This window comes from Crocodylus porosus, unplaced genomic scaffold (assembly GCF_001723895.1).
Source record: "Crocodylus porosus isolate Cpor-Errol unplaced genomic scaffold, CroPor_comp1, whole genome shotgun sequence".
In the NCBI taxonomy this organism is placed as follows: domain Eukaryota; kingdom Metazoa; phylum Chordata; order Crocodylia; family Crocodylidae; genus Crocodylus; species Crocodylus porosus.
The window spans coordinates 1,247,046-1,268,489 of NW_017728945.1; the positions used below are offsets into that span (position 1 = coordinate 1,247,046).

Here is a 21,444-nt window from a genome sequence, read left to right on the forward strand (position 1 = left end):
ACCGGAACGGGGATCCCGGATCCCCGACTCCCGTCGTCTCGATGCCGGTTGGTTTCGAGGCCGGCAGGATGACTTTAGGACTGGCGCCGGAGGGAGGAGGCGTTGGGGGCGAGATCGGGACGTGTTTTACGCCTCTGCACAGGGCAGCGAGAAACTCGCCGCGTAGCAGCCCCCGTGCGCGGCGGGTCTGCAGCTAATCAGCCCAGGTTTCCGTGCCGGATCGAAAATTGCTGCATTGCTGAAACCTCCCCTCCGGGGAGAATCCTGCCGTGAACTGAATAACGCGCGCGCGCTCGGGTCCGAGGCATCGAAGCACGGCGCGCGTTGCCCGGCGTGCACGGAAGTGGTAGCGACGTGTCCGCGCGCGTGCGGAAACGGGAGCCGGAGTCTAGACCTGTTGGGAATTGCTGCGGGTTTGACCGCACGTGCGCGCCCACGGGCTTTGCGTTCGGGGGGAGGCGCTTGGTCGCGAATGAAAAGGAACAGCTGACAGGTTTGCGGATGGGCTGTTTTTGTACGGAGGTGGCAAAGGGACGCGGGAGATCCTGTGATTCGACTGCTAAAGCCCAGCGACTGTTTTGCACGTTAATGCAGTGCCAGCGCTGATGCTGCCTGGGGCATGTTCCTGCCACGCTGCAGCCTCTGTGCTGTCCTCAGAGGGCGGACTTTCTCCAACCCCCACAACTGTAACTCCTCGTCTCTTCTGTTCACTTCTTTTCATTTGATTTTTTTTTAAAAAAAAAATCCATCATCCGGGCTATTCTTTTGCCCTGTTACGGCTTTGAGAGAAGGGCTTAATTCAGCAATAAAAAAACCACCAGGAAAGTCTGGCTGCGGGACTGCTCCCGTGGGTGCTATAGCGGGCACTGTTGGTAAAACGCCTTCAAGTGGGAGTTCAAGGGCAAAGGAGTGTGGTAACTCGGGTCGTAGGAGCCAGTAGGATACGGGTGTGTGCGACAGACAGTTTAGCCCCGGCTTGAAACCCCCGCTTAAGGAGATTTCGTTGGGGTGCGTGTACTGAACGGGGGTCGGGGCATGTTCGGCGTCTTCTGGTGAAGCCGCCTTGACTTTGCAGTAGCTTTGCTCTCTGTAGCCCTGATTTAGTTAGTCTATAAACGCCCCTCGCCTTCTGCCGTCGTCTGGCCACGGACGCCCAGCCGGTGCCTGGCTGCTGATCAGAACCGCCCCCTTTTTCCCTTTGCAGTGCATTGCCAACAGTGCCGGATCCAGCGCTGCAACGCCGACTATGTGGCCGCCACGTCGCCGAGCCATGCCTTGCCGGAGGAGACGCTGCCGGACGTGGATTACTGCATCGCCTTGCGGGCCTATTCCGTGTGCACCCGCAAGACGGCCAAGTCCTGCCGCGGGGACCTGGTGTACCATTCTGCCGTCTTTAGGATAAAGGAACTCTTTGCCCAGTACAACTGCTCCAGCGACGGGCCCACGTCCTCGGCCAAAGCCCCCGGCACGCCGGACCCTCTGCTCTCCGAGGTCTGCAACTACGAGAGCAGGTCTGGCTTTCAGAAGAGGTTTGCCCATTGCGGCTTGTTTGGGGACCCTCACTTGCGGACATTCAAGGACGAGTTCCAGACGTGCAAAGTGGAAGGAGCGTGGCCGCTAATAGACAACCGGTACCTCTCGGTCCAGGTCACCAACGTCCCCGTGGTTCTGGGATCCAGCGCCACGGCCACCAGCAAGGTAAAAACATCAGGCCCCGGAGGCTTCTTTCGTGTGAGCAGCTCGGCTTTAACGCCGAAAGCCGACCGTGATGGCGAGCTGCCCCCTTGCGCTAGGCCGGGGAAGTTCATGTCAGAAAGTGGCCGTGGGAAGCTGGTTGGTCACAAGTTGGGTGGCTGGAAGCTGAGTCGGATGTGCCACATTTCCACGGTCCCTGGTAATTGCAGTGCTGCACCATAGGCTGAGATGGCGTCTTCATGCTCACACCAGGGTGGGAAAAGCATGTCATCCTCGTGAGGATGGTGCAGGCAGGAACGTCACTGCTCTAGGGAAACTGTCTTCATTGTCATTCTGCTTTGGCCATGAATGACGGCGGGAGGACGGGTGTGTGCATCTCGTTGCTTCTCTGCCTGTTGCTACTCCCTGCCCTGGGATGATCTAGCTTCAGCGGGAAAAATCCCAGTGCCCCCCCGTGGACTGGGCTCAGTTTTGCACGCCGTGTAGGTGATGGTGCTGAACTGATTGCACCCACGTGGTCCTTACAGGGCTTTCGATGCCTCTGCTGATGCCGCAAACAAGGGGAAGAGGCTGGAGGCCCTGTGGCCGAGTAGGGTGGAAGCCACTAATCTAAGCCGCTTGCTGCCTGCAAGGGAGGTCGCCTCCCCAAGCTGTGCCCGCCCAGCAGGGCTGGCACCACGGCCATGAGGTGATGCACAGGGCTGCTGCCTGTTGCCACGATCTCTTGCATTGCTCTTGGAAGGGCAGCCCAGCCCTAGCTAGGCCTAGCAGCGGTAGCATGAATTGGGCCGTCCTGCACGTGCGCGTGCCCTCTGCTGTCCTGAGTCCTGTTAACGCTTCTGTCTCAGGGAAAGCTTAATGGCTACAAGTGCCTGCGGCTGGTGGATAAGGAGGAGTCAGTGTGGTTGGTACGCTGTGGCCTCAAGGTCCGGGGGAAATACAATGGGGAACGATCCCTTGAGCGCTGGTTCTCAGCACTCCTCAATGCAATTAGCCACAACCCCCGGGAAAGAAGGGGGTAGGCAGTGTGGGCTAGTGCATAGAGCTCAAGGGGCGACGAGGCAACCTGATACCTAACTGAGAGTATCCACGCGGGAGGGAGCATGTGTTAGCTTGGCCCATGGGGGCAGGATCTTACTGCACTTTGTGCACAGATGGCAGACTTCCAGCTCCTGCCTTCTTTAGCCCAAGGCTGCTCTGTCTCTCCTTCTACGTCTGCTGTTCATCACGCTCTTTTTTTTGGTGTCCGAGTTGCTCTGGTGTGTGCTGAGACAAGGCTGCCTCTTCAGTATGGGGCTGGAGGGGGAATGCTGCCTTCCTTGCACTCTGGCAATGCTGGCACCATGCCATTCGAGGTGCCTATACAGTGGGCATTAAGAGGGGTGGTCTTCAAATCAGACACGGGGAAAATTCCAGCTTGCTCATCCCAAAAGCTCATCTGCTTGTGCCTTGCACCTGGTCCACGCCTAAGGTCTGTGGTTCTTTGTGCTGCCAGATAGCTGGGATCTGCCGGAGCAGGACAGGACCTGTGAATCGTGAGACTCCCAGCCCCTCCTGGAGCCTGTTTTGCTGGACTGCAGGAGGAAGGCAATTAGGACACTCATGTCACCCGGCCAGACCGTGCTCCTAAAGGGGTAACCTTGCAGTAAATGCTCTCCCCTACTTGCAGAAAGAGCTGGGGCATCACTGCCAACACTTGCCGTGGGACCCAGTCCTGGCCCTCCAGCCTGTACTCTAGCCCCGTGGCCATATGAGTAGCAGGTCTCAGCAGCCTTTTCAGAAATTGCCATGACTTGTCCATCCTGCCTGCTGCCTTGCAGCCGGTTCAAACCAAGGATCCCAAGAGTCTCCTGAACTAGATGCGGGGATTCAAGCCCAAAACCTTCCCCTTCCCTGGAACCCTTTCCTATCAGAGCCCTGCTTCGCTGGCGGATGGGATCGGTGGGTTGCGTCCGCCCGTTCCTGTCTCTGTGCTCGGTGACGATGCCGCCTGCAGTTAGCCCTGCAACGGAGGCTGTTCACAGCTCCCCTGCTCTCCCCCCACCATCATCCGCTTTCACAACGGCCTCTCTCAAGAAGAACCCTGGATCTGGGGGGCTTCAGTAACTGCAAGGATTCGGAGGTCCTTGCGTTGTCTTAACAGTGGGTGCATGTGGCACCATCTTGCCCGGCCGGTACCACAGCATGGCCTAGGCCCTGGGGCCAGGCCAGGAATGCAAACAGAGGTGTGTGAGCCTGGACAGGCTTCGACACCCCGACCTGCTGCAGACCAGGTGCCTCTGGGGGCTGCAGGCAGGAGGCATGGACCAGCTACCCTTGGGGCTCCTGTGGTTAGGGTGCTCAGGTGGACTTTGGGAGTCCGGGGGTCCTGTCCTGTGTCCACCATGGGGGTGTTTACATGACTGCTGAGCAGTGCAGAAGGGGATCGAATAGCAGCCTTCGACTCCCTGCAGGGGAGCTGCAAAGAGGATGGAGCTGGACTGCTCCCGGTGGGGGGCAGATGGCAGGACAAGGAGCAATGGGCAAGGGAAGTTGAGGTTAGATATTAGAAAGAATTTTCTCACTAGGAGGGTAGTAAAACACTGGAACCAAGTTACCCAGAGAGGTGGTGGACTCTCCATCCTTGCAGGTTTTTAAGACCTAGCTACACCAAGCCTTGGCTGGGATGATGCAGTTGGGGCTGGTCCTGCTTGGAGCAGGGAGTTGGACTAGATGTGACCTCCTGAGGTCCCTCCCAACCCTCATTTTCTGTGATTCTAAGTTTCCGGCAGCCGTCTCCGTGGGCTGTGCACTTAGTGGCTTGTACTGGTCCCCCCGGCCCTTTCCCCTTGGTTGCCCAGGGGGAAGACTCCAAAGGCGCGCTGGATGCCGCCGGCCCTGTGACATGGTGGGTTATGCACCGTGCTAGAAAAACGCAGGTTCAAGCCCCTTCTGGGCTGAGTGCTGCCAGCCACAGGGAAAGGCTGCTGTATTTGTTCTGAGCCTTTCTCCCTCTCCTGTAGATCACCCTGATCTTTAAGAGCTACCAGGGCTGCACGGAGCAGAAGGTTTACCAGGCGACCACCGAGGACCTGCCCCTGGCATTCAGCGACGGCACGAGGAATGGGGGGCAGCAGGAGGGAGCCAGCAGCCTGCGCATCCTGGAGAAGCCGGACACGCACCAGGTGGAGATCCAAGCCCACTACATTGGCAGCACCATCATCATCCGCCAGGTGGGCCGCTACCTCACCTTCGCCATCCGCGTGCCCGAGGAGACCCTGAGCCTCGCCGAGGAGGGCACTGGCCTCCAGCTTTGCCTGCATGGCTGCCCCAAGAGCGAGCTGATCCAAGAGCACCGGCTGAGCCTGGGGAACGTCAGCCCACTCTGGCCAGGCTCCCGCTGGGCCTACACGGTGGAAACGGCCACGGAGCAGTGCCGCCACATCCTGCAGGTGGAGGATGTGTATTTCCAGTCCTGTGTCTTTGACCTGCTCACCACAGGTGACCCTGAGTTCTCCATGGCAGCCCACGGGGCCTTGGAAGACCTGAAGGCCTTGTACCCCAGCAGACTCAAGCTGCACACGGTCCCCAAGACTGTCAGCGTGTCAGGGAGCGCCCTGGGGCCCAGGCAGCCTCCTGCCACTCTGCTCGGTTGTGCTCTTGCTTTTCTAACGCTGCTTCGGTGGTGCTAACAGCGGCAGTCTGACTGCGGTGGGATCTGGCATGGGAAGAGAGCATTGCTGGGCACTGGCCTTTCTTGAAGCAGAGTGGACAGGTCAAAGTCTCCTCCTCCCACAAAACCAGGCGCTGGGTCCAGCTGATCACCTGCTCCGGCCTTGGCAGAAGGTAAAGCATGGGTTGCTTAGGCGTGCTGGTTTCCAGGCACCAACCACTACTGGCCTGTGGGCATTTGGAGGGGACCTGTCCCACCACTTGTTTGGCAGAGGTGCCAGATGCCAGCAGAGAGGCCTTCTCCAGGGGAAGGCTGATGCCTGCCCAGAGACTTGGCTGAGGGGCCAACAGAAGTGTCCATTTGCCAACCAGGAGCGTCTCTGCAGGTGACTTGCACAGGTTTCTCTGCCACCCTCTGCCCACCTTGCTTGCTCAGCCCGTGGCCGACCCCATCCCCCGTGCATCCTGCTGTTGTCATCTACCCCTGCACCACAGCCAAGTCCCCAGTTGTGGGGCAGGCCTGGCCTGGGTGCAGTGCTGGGAGTGGCCTTTTGTGCCCGCCGCCACAGGCATGACTGCAGGAAAGTGCCATGCTGTGCTGTGCCTGGGAGAGGGCACGGATGCGGAGAAGCGGGGACAGCAGGCGCTTTAACCCGGTGCCTCCTCTCTATGCTCTCCAGCGAAGCGCTGGGTGTGAGCAGTGCTCAGGGGAAGGGGTGGTAGAGGAACCCAACTCCTGCTTGAGCTATGCCAGACGTCTCCCGCGTGCAGCAGTAGCCCCCGCACCCACCTCCACTTGCCTTCTGGCCCCTCCGTTGGCCTCACGAGCTGTGGGGAACGGGGGACGCGGCTTCTCTGTATGATATATTTGCTGCCCAGATGTGTATATTTCTGCTTGCCAGCCTGTAAATGTGTTTGTACATGCTGTACAGTGGGAGCCCCTCTGGTGCTGTATGGTTGTGGACTTTGCAAACCCTTGTTCATAGCATTTTAATCTCTATTTTAATTAAAAAATACCAAAGTAACCCATGTTGCTGCAAGGGTCAGTGTTCTCCTAGGAGGTGCTAAATCGTGTGGCTGCCCTAGGCTTCCCTGCACTACTGGAGGGCTGTAGATCTGGGGTGTCCAACTTGGCCCCCAGGTCCACTCCTGATCCATTTCCTGGTGTGGCAACAGGGTGAGTGGTGCTGTGTCAGTTTAGGGAGCCACAGGGATTATCACAGCTGTTGTCCCTTTGCTGCCAATGCTCACCCCCAAGGGGGCTGTGGACCCCAGAACTTGGAGGTGGGCTGCACCCCTGAGTTCCCAGCCCCACCAAGAGCCCTGCGGGCTGGATGGCCCAGCATCAAGGGCTGGCTCCAGCCTGCGGGCCTTATCGGTGGCATCCCTGCTGTAGCTGCTCCTCGATTGCAGTGGTCACTCCCTTTGGGTAAGTGCCCAGCTCTGCCTGATGCCACCTACAGCAAATGGGAGGACAGGTGCGGTGAGAGCTTCCCCCTCAGCCAAAGCCACGGGAAGAAAGAGCCGCCTTTGTTCATCCAGAAGAGGTGAGGGAAGCAGAGCAAGGCCGTGGCAATGTTGCTGGGCGTGCAGGGGTGCTGGCAGCACTGGGCAGCTTCCCTGTTGCCTCCTGCACTGGCACCTCTGCAGGTGTGTATAATAGGCTGTGGGCTTTGGCTTTGGGCACAGCATTGATATCAAAAGGAATGGGCTGTTGCCAGCCTCCCTCTCCTGATCCCTACCGTGCCCACGAAGCCAGCCCTGTGGTCCACAGCCACGTGTTCCTGGGGGCCTGGGGAGACCAAGACAACCTCCTTCTTCCTGCCCAAGCAAACTCCAGCCTTACCTCTCCCCATTGAACACTACATTTGCACAAGCAGTGCAGTTATCGTGCCTTGAAGGGGGACCTGGTAACAGCTTCGAGGTTGTATGGGTTTTCTTAGGGCCTGTTGCTTTCCTCAAACCTTTCAGCTGAGGATCTGGGAGCACCTTGCAGCCCTGCCAAAAGGTGGGATCTGAGCCAAGCAAAGGGAAGGACCGCACCAAGCTGGGCTCCCGCTCGCTCTGAGCTACGACCCAAGACCTTGCCTGCCTTTGCCTTTGCCTTTGCAGGTAGGTGGAGGCTGCAATTGCTTTTGCCACAGTGGAGGGTCTCCAGAAGAAGCCAACTGCTGAGCTTCTGGTTGCTTTTACTTAAGAGATGCTGCAGAGCATGTGGCATTTCTCAATTGAAATGCCTGGCTCCATCATAATTGGTGTAAGCTGCTAGAAACGTTCCCCCCGTCCCCCACCTGCCTCCACATCCACCACTTTTCTTTCACTACGATAAAAGACGCTCAACAAATCATCATAGCTTTGGAGGCATTTCAGTTGAGTTGTGGTAAAGGCCTCCTACCCCCACCACCCCGCCGTTGTGGCTCATGTGGCTGCAAAGCTTCTGTGCTTAAAGCTGAAGCCGTGGTTCAGGCTTTCACTCCTTCCGGATTCAGCCCCCTGCTATGGCGGACTGGCATACCATTGCTTCATAGGCAGAGAAGTGGAAGATGCCCGCCTCTGAGCAGGTCTCTGATGGAAGACGGGGTCTGTAGAGGCAGGCAAAGAGAGAAGCGCCAGGCAAGCAGGCTGACTCCACCATACTCCTGCGTCACAGCTAAAGCCATGAAAACAAAATGCTCCAAGGACGCAATCCACAAAACCCTGTCCACCTGCTTGTACACAGATGCCCTACAGTCCTGCTGCAAACCAATGTGTGCACCTAAGGGAGCGTGCCCGCCTGTGCCCACCGTCTTGACTACACCCCACCGGGGCGTCACAGCAGAGGCATCCCAGCACCAACGTCCTTGCTGGGTCTGAGGGCAGTGAGTGTGCGCTGAGCCCACTATACACCACTGGGGGAGCAGCACCTAAACCCCAACTTTCTGGCCACCGAGCGCTCTTGCCATGAGACTGCCAAGCCCCGCAGAGCTCAGACGAGAGGTAGGGACACAGGTGGCTGCTCTGGGTCACCTCTGAGCCTGTGTTACCCAGGTCTTCAAGACTCGGGATCATCTCTGGCCCAAATAGAGACCGCTTCCAAAACCAAGAAACCCACTGGAGACAAAAGCAAGCAAAGGACAAAGTTCAAAACCAGCCACATAGCAAGTAAAACCTTTATTAAATAAATCCAGGATTCTTCAGACCAGAGTGAGGAGTTGGACAGTAAGACGAAGCCTGTAGCTCACCTGCAACGTGCCACAGTCCCATTGGGAACCGTGACGGAAGAACCCGCTCTTCGCCGCTCGTTTTAAATATAGCGGGGAGTCTTCAAAGTCCTTTCCTATATGTTTTGCTGTTTGGTGATATTTCTTTCTTTTTTTTTTTTTTTTTTTTTTTTTTTTTTTTTTTTTTTTTTTTTTTTTTTTTTTTTGTCCTTTTTTTTTGTTCAAAATTAGATTTCCAGTCCAAACGTCATGAAATTACTTGTAGCAGAAATAAAGTACATTATACAAATCACGTACATCATAGATGTTAAGTATAAAAATGGTATGTACAATCAGTAAACATGGACTATAGAAACACACAAGCTTCCAACACGGCATCGCTCTCACACGCTGTCTCGCTCTCGCACGTACGCTCACAATCAGACACAGAGGGTTGACTGAAGAGACATGTGCACGCACACACACACACTGTTTTTTTTTTGTTTGAAAGAGCCAGGAGGACACCTGCACAAGGGATACTGGAGAAGGACTAGACACCACAACGTTCCCAAGAGAAACCTAGCCCATCCCCAACTGGATCGCTCTTCTACAACAGTCTTTTCCCACCAACCCTCTGCTGACTTTGCAGACCCACGCAGACACATGCATACAGGAATGTTCTTGATACATTATCAAACTCTGTAATAGCCAAACCAGTTATTCAGAAGATTGGGGTTTTTTTGTTTTTTCCCCTTATTTTGGTAGAAACTTGACCGGACTGCATTCAAGTTGTTACACGGATGCTTCTTAGCTGTACGATCCCTGCTTTGGGGAAGGTCTCTAAGCTTGAGCTGTGTTCTGTGCTTAAGTGCGTGTATATATATTTATAGAGTCTATATAAGCTGCATACTTTATAGTTTGTCCTTTGGAGGAGGTGGAGAGAAAAAAAAACAAACCCCCCTTGTTTCATAACGTCGTCTTCTGTGCATCTGCTCCAAAAAAAAAAAAAGCTTTGCCGTGGGATTAAGAGGTTGTTTCCCTCCCTGTTAAATTCAGCTGCAGAAAAGTATCATTGCTAACGGACCGGTCGGTCTGGAAACGACGCGCTGCGTTCACGCTGGTACGGGGAGGCAGTATGTAGGCCGTCGCGGGCAGCTTTCTCCTTGGATTGGTCCAGAGCCCTCCCTGTCGCCACGGAGAACGGTGAAGGATGCTTCGGAGGTGGTGCTGTGCCCGTGGGTGCAGGGGAAGGTACGTTCTGCCCGACCCAGGAGTGCCCGGGTGGTCTTTGGAGCCAGATCCCAGTCGCTTGCTCTGCAGAAGCCCTTTCGAAGGTAACCCAGAGCTCTCCAGGTCCGTAACCAAGCTGGTGCTAAGGTTGGCAGGTGAATGAATCTTGAGCTGACCGGTTCCTGGAGGTATATAGTGCTCTCTCTCCCCCCTTGCCTCTTGCTAGCACTGAGTGAGCATCTCTCCGACCACATGTCCTCCGGCAATGATTCAGGCCCTTTTTTTTTTTTTTTTTTAATGTTTTTTGGCAGTCCCTGCCAAGGATCTGCTGCCTCGGAGGTAACCCTTTGCTCCCAACCCCTCCGGCACGAAGGAGGAAGTCTCTGCATGGAAAAGTTTGGTCCTGCATTTCACGTTTTAAAAAAAAATAGAGACTATATATATATATTTATATTTCTATTTATATATGAAAAGGGTGGGTTGGGGGGGAGGCCAAAGTCCCGGGAGGTGCTCACGTGACCTGGAGACACTTGGCTTGGTCCGTCAAGTCCAGGCCTGCCCCGAGCGGTCTGGGACCGTCGTGGCAAGAAGGTCCCCCGCCGGGGAAGCTGGCAAGCCCTTCCAGCACTTCACTGCTCTTCGGCTGTTCGCATTTTTTTTTTTTTTTTTTAAATATTTTTTTTGGTGGGGGAGAGGGAAGAGGAAAGGGGCAGTATCCAAAGAGTCTGTAAAATTTACTGGCCTTGCTTGTCAAGTGACCTGAAGCAAGAGTTCTTCCTCAGGACTTTTCCCTTCACCTGGGGGCAAAGGGGGACGCGAGTTAAGCTGGTGAAGGCTGCTCGTCAGCTGTGCCCCCTGCCCTGGGGGGACCTGACGGCAGTCTTCAGACCATGACCAGAAACCCCTGCCCTAAGAGACACTGGGTTGGGGCTGCCCAGCGGCACAAAGCCTCAATAAGCGAGACAGCAAAGACAAAGTGGGGCAGGTTCTGGCACGATGCAGCAAGTGGGGTATAAACTCTCCAGGGACGTTGGGTACATGCTCCGGTGCCAGTGCGGTTTACCCCTGGTTTTGCTGCCTCTGTCCTGGTACAGCCACACCTGCCCTGGGCCCTGTAGACATCCCCTCTGCTCACACGGGTTATGCTGTGCGGAGAGATCGTTTGCCCACCAGTCTGGATGGGGCCAAGCCACCACATACAAAAGGGTTAGCTACTTCACCCTGCCCTTTTAAAAAGGATATACGACTCCAGCACATCAGAGGAGCAGACCCAGGCCCTGCAGCAGCTTTAGCACATGCAGCAGCCTCTCTAGCAACAAAACCTGGCCAAGAGGGTGCCAGCTGCAATGCCCACCATCCACTGATCCTCTCCTTACTGGAGGTGCATGCAGCACCCAAGGAATCCACCTGCCTACTGCTATGCCCCATGGGGGGGTGGGCTTTGCAGGGCTCTTCACATGTGACACATGTTTTGGGGGGGGAATTTTTTTAAATTGAATTCTGTGTGTTGGGCCAAATCAACCAAATCTGTTCCCAATGTTATCGATTGGGCAGAGCTCAATCATTTGAGTCTGTGGCACTACCATTGGTAAGTCCCCTCTCTCAGACTCTTTAGCCTGGGCCTTCAGATACTCCCAAAGCCACAGCAGGCATCCTACAGGGAGGCCCCAAGCCCAGAGGCCTTGGAGTTCAGATGACCCCCTAATCTCACTTGCCTGCAGCCAAAAGGCCAAGGAAGCAAGCTGGAGGGAAAGCCCAAAAGCAATCCCCCCTCACCATAAACCGTGTAGCTGCGATCCCTGCATTCGGTGGCATTTATAGGGTCTCGCAGGGATCAGCTTGCCCGCAGTGCAGGGGACAGGTCTTCACCCTCCAACTGCACCATGGCAGTCAAGGCCAAGAAGAAGGGCATTTGCCCTGCCAGGTAAGCAAAACCACCTCGTGGTGGTATCTCCCCTGCCAGGTACCTGGATCCTCAACGCCAAACCAAATCCACCAAGCTCTTCCTTTGAGGCCCTAGCTACCCACAGGTAGCCTCTGTCCCGGTTCCCGAAGCATGTCCATCCCCGATGCTTCTCCAACAGGCTACTCGAGCAGCTCTTAGTCCAAAGACAACGGGGGATGCTCCCCCTGTGTTAGCAAGACCAGCAAGCCCCCACTTCATCCACCTTTGTTGGCCAAGGCAGGGTTGGGCCCTACAGTGAATGAACCAGTGGATTCTTCCGCTCACCTGTGCAGACGAGCCCACAGCCTAATGCCATTGTCATATGCAAAAGAAACCATCAGGATTTAACACCCACTTGCACCAGAGGACAGGAACTGGACACGCTTAAGCAATGGAGAGCTGACGGCTGCCCTTCCAGCCAGGAGCTCAGTGACAGGGCTGCAAGGCAGGGCTGGAGGTGGGTGGTGGCCCTGTGGGGGAAGGAGCAGGAGCTGCGAGGCTTTGCATGTTACCTGTGCTGCAACACCGACTCCGGGTTGGACCTACTGTCAGTAGGGGTGGCTGGCGTCCTTGGGTCGCTTTAGCTGAACCTTCAACCTCTTCATCCCGATCTGGAAGCCGTTCATGGCCTGGATGGCTGTCTGGGCACTGGAGGGGTTATCGAAGCTCACAAAACCTGCAGGACAGAGACCGGGATGGGCAGCAGCACAGGCATTCGGTCCTCAGAGCCAGGCTGGTCAGGGCTGGGTTGCTGGGACAGGCCAGCCCAATGAACGGACAGCGGCACTGCTCTGCACTGGCGTCTGCCCCCTCCCCAGCCAGCAGGAAGCAAAAGCCTCAGGGAGGTGGGAGTGAAAGGAGCTGCCAGCGGCAGGTATGTTCCTATTGCACGTGGGGTACAGAGGCACAGCTCATAGTTTCTAGGGTTAGAAGGGACCTGAACAGATCACTGAGTCTGACCCCCTGCCCTGGGCAGGAACAAGTGCTGGGGTCATAATACCCCTAGCCAGATATCTATGCAACCTCACCCTCAGCCTCATCCAAATACCCCCGCACACACACACATGCACACACATCCCCTTGCACCCTCCTGACGATGTCCTACCCCTGTGCTCAGGCTCATGTGTCCTCCTCATGAGCACAAAAATCCCAGCCATAAACACATCAGCCCAACCACATGCTTATTAAATGACTCAGGCCATGTCTACAGGCCTCTGGGCCAGTGACTCCAGTGGCAGGTGCCAAAAAGCCTGTGTCGACTCTCCCTCTCTCTCCCATGTGCATACAAACACATGTGCACACCCTGACAACCCCCCGCAAACAGAAAGGGGAAGCCTGAGGCAGGACCCTGGAGCAAACTACATCCCAAAAGCACAAACTCTCCCATGGCAAGGTGCCCCAGTGCCCTGTTGTGCACACACCTCCCTGGCAGTGGTGTGTGTATACTTGCACGTTCCCTGGTGTATGTACATGCATATCCCAGTGCAGACATGCAAGCACCCACACAGCCCTGGTCTGTGCCCCCAGATGCACAGCTCCAACCCATATGGGCAAGGACCCCTCTCATTTAGCTGTCCTCCTGTCTCCCCTGCCAGCTCCTCTCTGTTCCCAGCCAGGACCCAGATGCCTGGTGCCCCACAACCTTTGGATGGCAGCCCTGCCTTGGGGAGCAGATTCCCTGCATGTGCCCAGGTGGCTGCTGTCTCACATGGCTTCTCCTCCTGCCCTCTCCCTTGCTGCTGTCCTTCTCTCCATGGCAGGGAGCTTACCGAAGCACTTGCTCTGGTTGGTGGCTCGGTCCATGAACACCTTGGAGGAGATGATGTTGCCAAAGGGCAGAAACATCTGCATCAGCTCGTTGTCTCCAAACTCCTGAGGCAGGTGGTAGATGAAGAGATTGCAGCCTTCCGGGCCTGTGGAAGTCCCCGAGAGAAGTGGGGAGACATGTGGAGTCAGCTCGGGAAACAGCTTGGTTGAGACCCCTGGATGCCCCCTGCCTTCGTTGCCCTGCTCTCCCCACCTGGAGGGAAGAGCTGAGGGATGCACAGGTGAGCCCAAGCTGTGAATGCCACAAGGCCTCAAGATACTGCAGGTCCCCCCGGTGATACTGGACAAAAAGGATGGGGCAAAAGCCAGGCACTGCTTGGTAGGGTATGGTGGACGCCGCGGTTGCGGGGAGGACCTAGGGTCCAGATGCACCAGAACGTGGACCTTTCAAGCGTCATCTGAGAACTGACCACATGGCAAAGCTGAGCTGAGGTTGCCAATGCCAGCCTAGGGGTGCGAGCAGCAAGCCATTCCCGGAGAAAGCCAGTTGCATTGATGCTGCCCCTGGGTCAGCCAGCCCGAGCCACGGCAGGAGGGCGGGAGATGTTCGCTCTCCCTGCTGAGCTGCCTCTGGGTCCCCAGAGCACAAAGGCAGCCTCCCATGTGGAGCTGTATGCATGGCTGAGCAGAGCAGGAGCTGTGGACCCTGTGTCTGCCCTGCCATCCTCCAGTCCTGCCCTTGCCCTCTATCACTGCCATTGGTGTACACGACTCAGCCCCACCCCCGGCTACACTGCAGCAAGGGATGCCCCCAAACCCCCTAGCACTGCCCAGCGCCCCAGCTCAGGGCCTCACCTTCTCGCTGCTGCTGCTGCAGGAGTGGGGGAGGCTGGGGGACAGTCTGGGCGATCGGGGTGATGGTTGTGGTTGGGTACACGGCTATAGTCAAGGAGACAAAACAAGGAGGTTACTGGGGGGACATTAAGATCATGGCAGCCCAAGGAAAAGGAGGAAAAAAGGGGACAGGTACCTGCATACTGTTGGACCCCCGTGAAGGCTGGATGCAGCGTCTCTGCTACCGATGGGCTCTGGGCTGGAGCAAGGGAAAAAGAGAGAGGGATGAGAAGGGAGACGTGCTCCCCACCCTGGCACCAGAGAAAGCTGCTTGCAGGGATGCCAGGCATGCTCTGGTCTCCAGCTATTTCCTGAGATGAGGGGCTTAGCCTGGAGGCATCAGGGGAAAGACAAGTCTAGTTCACATGGGGAAAAGCTGGAGAAAGACCACGGCACTGGGCTGGTGCGGCGATGGGGCCAATCCCAGGAGCCAGTAAAGATGGGAGGAGAAGGCCCCGCCGCAGCCTCTGTACCTGGGTAGGGCACGAGGCCATTGGTGTAGACGGTCTCCAGCGTCGGGTGGCCATTGGGGAAAGGCACCACCCCGGTGAACCCGTTTGCGATGGGCGCCACCAGGCCTGGAACGGCAGCTGTGCCCAGGAGAGGAGGCGAGTGCAGCCCTGAAGGGAGAAGAGACAAACCCATCCTGCATTAGCTTGGCTCCCACCGGCCACCACTGTTAGCACCGCAGGGAAGCAATCCAGCGCCCCAGCCAGTCTAGACGGAAGAGCAGCACATGCTACTGTGGCCTTAGCTGCAGCAGGGCACTGCTGTGAGGGAGCTCACAGCACTGGGATGCCAGGTGTCACAGAAGCCCCCTGGGAGGCAGGCCCCACCTGCGACTTGGGGTTTGCAGACAATGAGGTCCCGCATGCCCTTGCAGTGGTGCGCTGGCCCTCAGGGGCCACGCTGGGTGCGGCACAACCGGGCCTGCCCAGGTCCCTTCCTTGTTCAGAGACTTGTTCGGAGCCAGGTGTGGCCGGCATGTACCTGAAGCCGGGGCGATTGGGGTGGCCGGCAGCCCGTTCAGACTGACGGCGCCGATCTGCTGGATGTGGCAGGGTGAGAAAGTGACGCTGGGGCTCAGGTAGCTGCCATGGGAGGTGGAGAGGACCGTCGTCTGCTGCTGCATCAGCTGCAAAGACACTGCACGTCAGCCTTGGCACCAGCCCCTTCGCCCCAGCCCCAGGGGTCCACCCGCTGACCCAGCACCCCACGCTACCCCTGCCACCTGCTCGATGCCTGCTAACACAGCTAAAGCGCCAGAGACACGGGCTTCTCCTCTGACAGGCCACTGGGAGGCACCAGATCCCACCCCAAATTCCTCCGGAGCTCGAGGCCTGCGTGGGGGAGCTGCCAAGGGAGCGGCCAGCCTGGCTGGCGGAGGCCTGCACATCCAAGGCAGGCTGGGCTGTGAGATTGCAGGGAGACTGTCGCTGCCCTCCATCTCCTGGGCCCGCGAACCACAGGCTCGCCCGAGTCACGGTTCCCGCAGATGCAACCCAGGGGCTAGGGGCACAGCTGGGGAGCCAGCCCCTGCAATGGACCCAGAGGGGTGGGCTTCAGAGTCTGCCCCAGCAGAGGAAGGGGCTTGTCCCCCTGCAGTGGTGTCTGCAAGGCAGAAGTCAGCTCAGCAGGGCTGCCCCCTGCAACGCCTTCTGCTTTCACTTGGAAACACGCAGCCCGTGTTCTTGCCAGTGCGCTAAAAACACAGCGCGGCTCCCCGGGCCTGAGCACCCGTCGCACAGCAGCAGGGGAACGGTGCCTTGGGGTCTGGATCCTGCCCCCAGGCAGTGACCCGGTGCTTGGGTGGAAGGCAAACCCCCTTGCACCTGGCTAGCAAGACGGCATGGATGAGGCTCAGGGAACTGGGGAGCAAATTCCTTCCTGACCCCCGCGGCCCTCGCCAGGGTGCTCCGAAGCATGAGATTGGATTATGCAAATCCTAGTGCGCACGGCGCCATAGAGGTTATTCCTGGCCACGATGCTCCCCGGCCCCTTTATAAGCCCTGCGGGAGTGTTTGATGCCATCACCGTTCGCGGGCAAGAACGAGAGGGAGGAAATGGTGCAGAATTCGCTGGGAGGGCGACAGACACCAAGGGGAGACCCCTGGCAGCCCATACTGGGTGCCAGAGAGAGACCCCCAGGGCCTGCCTGCATCCTACTGCTTCAACAAAGGATGCCCCTTCTCTGTGAATGCTGCACCCACAACCCTTCCCCCTGGAGAAACCAGGATACCTGCAGAGGCCTGGTGCTGCGCCCCAGGAGAAGGAGCTGCTGGCTTCTATGCACCCCGCTATCTCCCTGGGCTGATGCCAGGGAGAAATCCCTGAAATCGAGAGCCTCTGGCATCGCTGTCTCTTTAAATGGACATCAGCAAGGCACGCTTGGGGCAGAATCCAGCTCAGCAGGGCAGGGCGAGAGCCACTTTCACCATCGTCACTCCTGGGACATGAGATGTGAGAGACGACGTCGCTCGGCTTCCAGGCAGAAAATTCCCGTCCCCAGAAGCACCCACCGGCCGCCACTGGGGGCTGCACACCAGGCTGGACTGCTCAAAATCCAAGCAATTTAATCTCTCATGTAGATCGGCAAGCAGCGAACCTCGATTCAAAGCAGGGACTTAAATCTCGTGCTTCGGAGCCCTTTTCCTCGGGAAAGGGCAATTCTTGCTGGTCAGGCACCGTCTGCTTGCAAGTCAGCGACGCCCGCTCACGACGCGCATGTTGCCTTCTGCAAACCAGCATGGAGACACATTTATCTAAGCCATTCTGGATCCTAACATACGCTCACTCCAGGTTTCCTTATTACATTAGGAAATGAGGAACGATGCGTGTCTTTGCGGACGAGATGGTTCCTTTCTATTTTTAACCCAGGATTTTGCCGGGTGGCATTTTGAGGGAAATTTGCATTTGATCGGAAAAAAATGCATGGAAGCGGCAGTTTTATCTTGTTCTGATTTGTTAAATGCAACGGTCATAAAACAGGCCGGAAACAGAAGCAAACGAGGAGAGGGTGCCAAAGGAAGTATTTCAGTTATTATATATGGTCAGTGAATTGGCCTCATTGTTTCTGGTTGGGCCGCCCTTCGAGATGCTAGACCTAGTAGACCTCATCCTCACAGACCTCATCCTTGCTTTTGTTGACGAACTGGAAGATGAAAGCACGTTTTCCTGCTTTTATCAACTCCCGCTTGATTTCTTAAATCTGTATGAACCAGTCATTGGCCCAAAGTCACTGAATAAATTCAAGCAACTCAAATATTCCCTCAAAATCTGGTTTTTGCATGTCAGTAAAGTGGGGGCTTAGCCAGTAATATCCTTCCTGTTCAAAGTGTTGGCTTTCTTTAAGGCTTTGGCAGCAGAAAGACACCACTTGATTTTCTTTCTTTTTTTAAATGTCATTTAAATTATTTTAATAGATGGTAGGAAAGTCAGGCCCTCATGTAAGTTGCTGGCATGTCACATTGACCTTTAAATAGGCTTGTTTAAAAAAAAAAGGTGTTTCATTTTAATCAAAGTCCAATTTGAATAAAATAAACTTGCTTTTAATTTTAATAAAAGAGTCCATTTTTATCTGCTCTGATTTACAGGGCCCATGACACTTATTTATGGTGGATGCATGTTAGCAGGAGGTTGGAGGGCAGCTTAATGTCACCGGACTAACACAACTCCCTCGCTGCCAAAATCTCTTAGCCCAAGTCTGGCCAGATGTGCCTTGAGGCCTGTTAACTCCTGCCCTGCAGCTACCTCACCCGGGCCCAGACACAGAGCTCTCTAGGAAAGACCACAGCATGGCTCTCTGGGCCTGGTCAAGGCCTGACAGCTCCTGCACTGCAGAGCTCGCAGGAAAATCCTGGGCCTGGGGCAAGCCCATCGGGGGGAAAAACAAGAGCGGTATCTGCCGTGATCTCCAGGTTCGGTGAAGTGCAAAGAACTAAACAATAGGTTTTACTGTGGAGCAGTAGGCAACCTCAGCAGACCCTTTGTCTGTAACTAACTAAACGCTTCTTAACTCAGGGACCGTTTGCCAATTCCCAACTTCCTCAGTTTTCTGTTAGACAGCCTCTCTCAATTATAACTTCTGTCATGACAGTAGCAAACCCAGGGCTGTGGATGGTGCAGTCTGTGGAAGATGCTGCCCACTCCTGGGGCACCTATACACAGCATGGGGTTTAATCCTAATTAAGTTAAATAGGTTTATAAAATTTAAACTTGTTTATTTTGGACCGTCGCATCCATGCTTGCATGTGCTAGGCATGTACAAATGGCTCTGGTTTCTCTGTTCAGTCACCATTTCCTTTTCCTTTTCCTTCTGATGCCTGGGATAATCCTCAACATCATGACCATGTCTCGCATGCTTGCCTTGGCCTGGAGAAGCAGTAAAACAAGAGGCTGGTGAAAGACCAACAGCTTGGTAAGATGTGAATGCACTGGGGGCTGCACTCGATGATCTTCTGAGGTCCCTTCAAGCTCTAATGTCTATGAAAATAAGGCTCCTCAGGTCCATGAGATGCCATCACTTGCTATCCTTCTAGGGACTGCATCTCCTCATCCCATGAGGGCCAAGTCTTCCCCTTCAGTGCTTCACTGCAGGAACATCTGAGCACTTCAGGGGCTGGCTGGGCACTGACCGAGCACATGCCTGACTCTGGATGTCCCACTGGCTCTTGGGGTTAATATTTGGCATAGTTTTAAAATGGCTTTTGCTAGGAAACCTCTCCTTCACGCACTGTCTTCCACAACCACAGAACTAAGTGAATAGTAGAAGGCTGGGTCACACCTAGGCCATGAGTAGGAACCAGTCAGGAGCCCAGCTCCTGGGAGAGAAGAAACCCAGGATTTTGACAAGCCCAAGGTCTCTGAAGGAAAAGGTCCACAATTCAAATCATGAGGCAGTTCCAGTGTTAACAGGCAGAAAAGGGGAGAAACCAAGGGAAAAGCCAAGAGGGAAGAAGAGGCCAAGTCTGGAGTCAAGGGAAAGGCCAGGTGAAGCCGAGGAGGAGGAGTGGGGAAGGAACAGGCTGGAGACCAAGAGGAGACGAGGCCACCTCGAGAGACACAGCAAAGGGCAGGAAAGAATGATTTAGAGAAGAAAGCAGTGCCAATGTTCCATGGCGCTGAGTGCCTACAAACCCCAGGAGCGCTGTGGGTGCTCAGGACTGCCGGCTCTGTGGCCGTAGGTGAGCAGACAGCTGAGCGAGTAGGAAGCAGAGTCATGGTGCCAAGCTGGCTCTACCTTGCCTGAGCTGGTGGGTCCAGGGAGGTCCCATCGCGTTTTCCAGCACTAACAGGTCTCTGAAGATGAAAGAGGGGCAGGACCTGTAAGGTGCTTGATGTGTTTTTTTTGGAGCGTTGCATCCATGTTTGCACGTGCTAGGCACGTACAAATGGCTCTGGTCTCTCTGTGTGAGGTCTCCGGCACTTCCCACATCAGCACCAATCATGCCCTTTCCCCTGCTGCCCCTGCCTGTACCAGGAGAAAGATGCTAGCCTGGAACAGGAGCATCTGAGGTCACCCACTGCTCCCAGCGGCACCACCCCAGGCAGTGTGGCAGCTCTGAGCACGATCAGGCACAGGCAGCAGAGGCTGGGACAGCCTGCAGGAAACCTCGAGCCTCAGGGAGAGCCGTGTGGGTCCCCATTTCCACAGACGCTCCCACCCGAGTCACAGCTGGTGGTGGCCGGGGACCTGTATTCAACCACCTGGTAGCTCTTCCTGAACAGTGAAGATCCTAGCATCACTCTTCACAAGGATGGTCCTGCCAACTGCTCCTGTTTACGTCCCAGCTGACTGGCATGCCCGGTCCCTCTGTTGTGTCCTGCCGCCTCCATCAGGTTGGGAATACTCCTCCCGCCCTGCTCCACACCTTTGGAGCAGCTTCCCTATTCAGCGCCAGAGCTGGCTGGGTTCTGCAGCTCTTCCTCCCTCCAAACCCATGCAATGTCCTTCCCCAACATGGGGGGAGGTCACGAAGGCTGCCCCAGGTACCAGTGCTCCCAGGTTGGGCTCCACATGGGCAGGGGGGAGGGACAGCCCCATTGGTCAAGGTGGCAGTCTGGGGATTTAGAGAGATCCAGGGTCCATTCCTTGCTTTGCCACAGACTCTCTGCATGGCCTTGACCCTGTCCCTTAGCCTCCCCTAGACTTTCATTTTGCACTTGGCATCCGGGTGGCCTAATGATGCAAATGCCTGACGGGGAATGAGAGACACCATTTTCTACTGCCCTCCCAAGACCAGACCAGGTTACTTGGACTCCTGCCTCTGTCTGTGGCCCAGATGCCACTGGAATAATACCACGGCCAATGCACCACTCCTGGACTATAAGGTTCCAGTTGAGCAGCTTGAGTCTGCACTGCAGGATCTGGCAGTCCAAAACAGGCCCTGAGTCTGTGTCTCACAAGACGAGAGACCTCTAGCAGAACCAGGACCGTTCTCCTAGGTCTGAGGCCCCACCTTATCGCAGCAGGCCACGCCAGCTCCAAGAGAAACAGGCTGTGCTAGAGGCTGGAGCACATCATGGCAGAAGCTGGGAAAGAAATCTGGGGGGCTGTGGCTCCTAGCTCACTGAGAGACAAGCACCTGTGCATCCTTGCCAGGAAGGCAGTGCTGGCTACAGGGGCATCATCCCACCATGGGGAAGGCTGTGGTTCTGCAGGATGCATCCCAGGCATGGCAGCTCCCATTGGTGCACAACCAACGTGGGGAAAGACACCTGGGTGCGAGGACTCCCAGGGTCCATCTGCCAAGCTCAAGAGCACCACTGGTTCAAGTGTGCAGCCCACTCCCTGGGCACCAACTCGAGGCACCGTAGCTGCCAAAGCCTGAATGCCGGCACCGCTCCTAGGCTCGGGGTCTCAAGTGTGAGTGTGCTCGGGGCCACTCCAAAGCAGCTCGTTCCCTCCTTAGCTGGATTTGGCAGGAGGAAACGGGCTGAGCAAGCTTCAAGCTGGCACTCCCAGACCTGGCCCGGAGGCCAGACAGATACAGTCACCTGGCCGCGAGCTACATCCAGCACTGGAGAAACGCACTGTGGTGCCAGTCTCTCCTGGGCCCTGCCCACAACAGAAACATGCCAGGG

General features: G+C 56.1%; 2 protein-coding genes across 7 annotated transcripts in view; one reads left to right on the forward strand and one right to left on the reverse strand.

Moving 5' to 3' along the window:
- The window catches only part of LOC109320532 (repulsive guidance molecule A-like), a 20,251-nt gene extending 12,861 nt beyond the window's left edge, over window positions 1-7,390 (forward strand). The window contains exons 2-3 of the mRNA XM_019550673.1: window positions 1,105-1,698; window positions 4,698-7,390. Coding sequence (XP_019406218.1) covers window positions 1,105-1,698; window positions 4,698-5,366 — 1,263 coding nt within the window. The 3' untranslated portion in view covers window positions 5,367-7,390. The remainder of the gene's footprint in view (window positions 1-1,104; window positions 1,699-4,697) is intronic.
- Window positions 7,391-9,268: 1,878 nt separating this feature from the next.
- CELF5 (CUGBP, Elav-like family member 5) overlaps window positions 9,269-21,444 on the reverse strand; it is a 45,822-nt gene continuing 33,646 nt past the window's right edge. For all 6 annotated transcript variants that reach the window (XM_019550574.1, XM_019550572.1, XM_019550576.1 and 3 more), the window contains 7 exons: window positions 15,352-15,496; window positions 14,835-14,981; window positions 14,498-14,560; window positions 14,323-14,406; window positions 13,470-13,613; window positions 12,213-12,376; window positions 9,269-10,552 (listed from right to left, as the gene is read on the reverse strand). In XM_019550574.1, coding sequence (XP_019406119.1) covers window positions 12,249-12,376; window positions 13,470-13,613; window positions 14,323-14,406; window positions 14,498-14,560; window positions 14,835-14,981; window positions 15,352-15,496 — 711 coding nt within the window. In that variant the 3' untranslated portion in view covers window positions 9,269-10,552; window positions 12,213-12,248. The remainder of the gene's footprint in view (window positions 10,553-12,212; window positions 12,377-13,469; window positions 13,614-14,322; window positions 14,407-14,497; window positions 14,561-14,834; window positions 14,982-15,351; window positions 15,497-21,444) is intronic.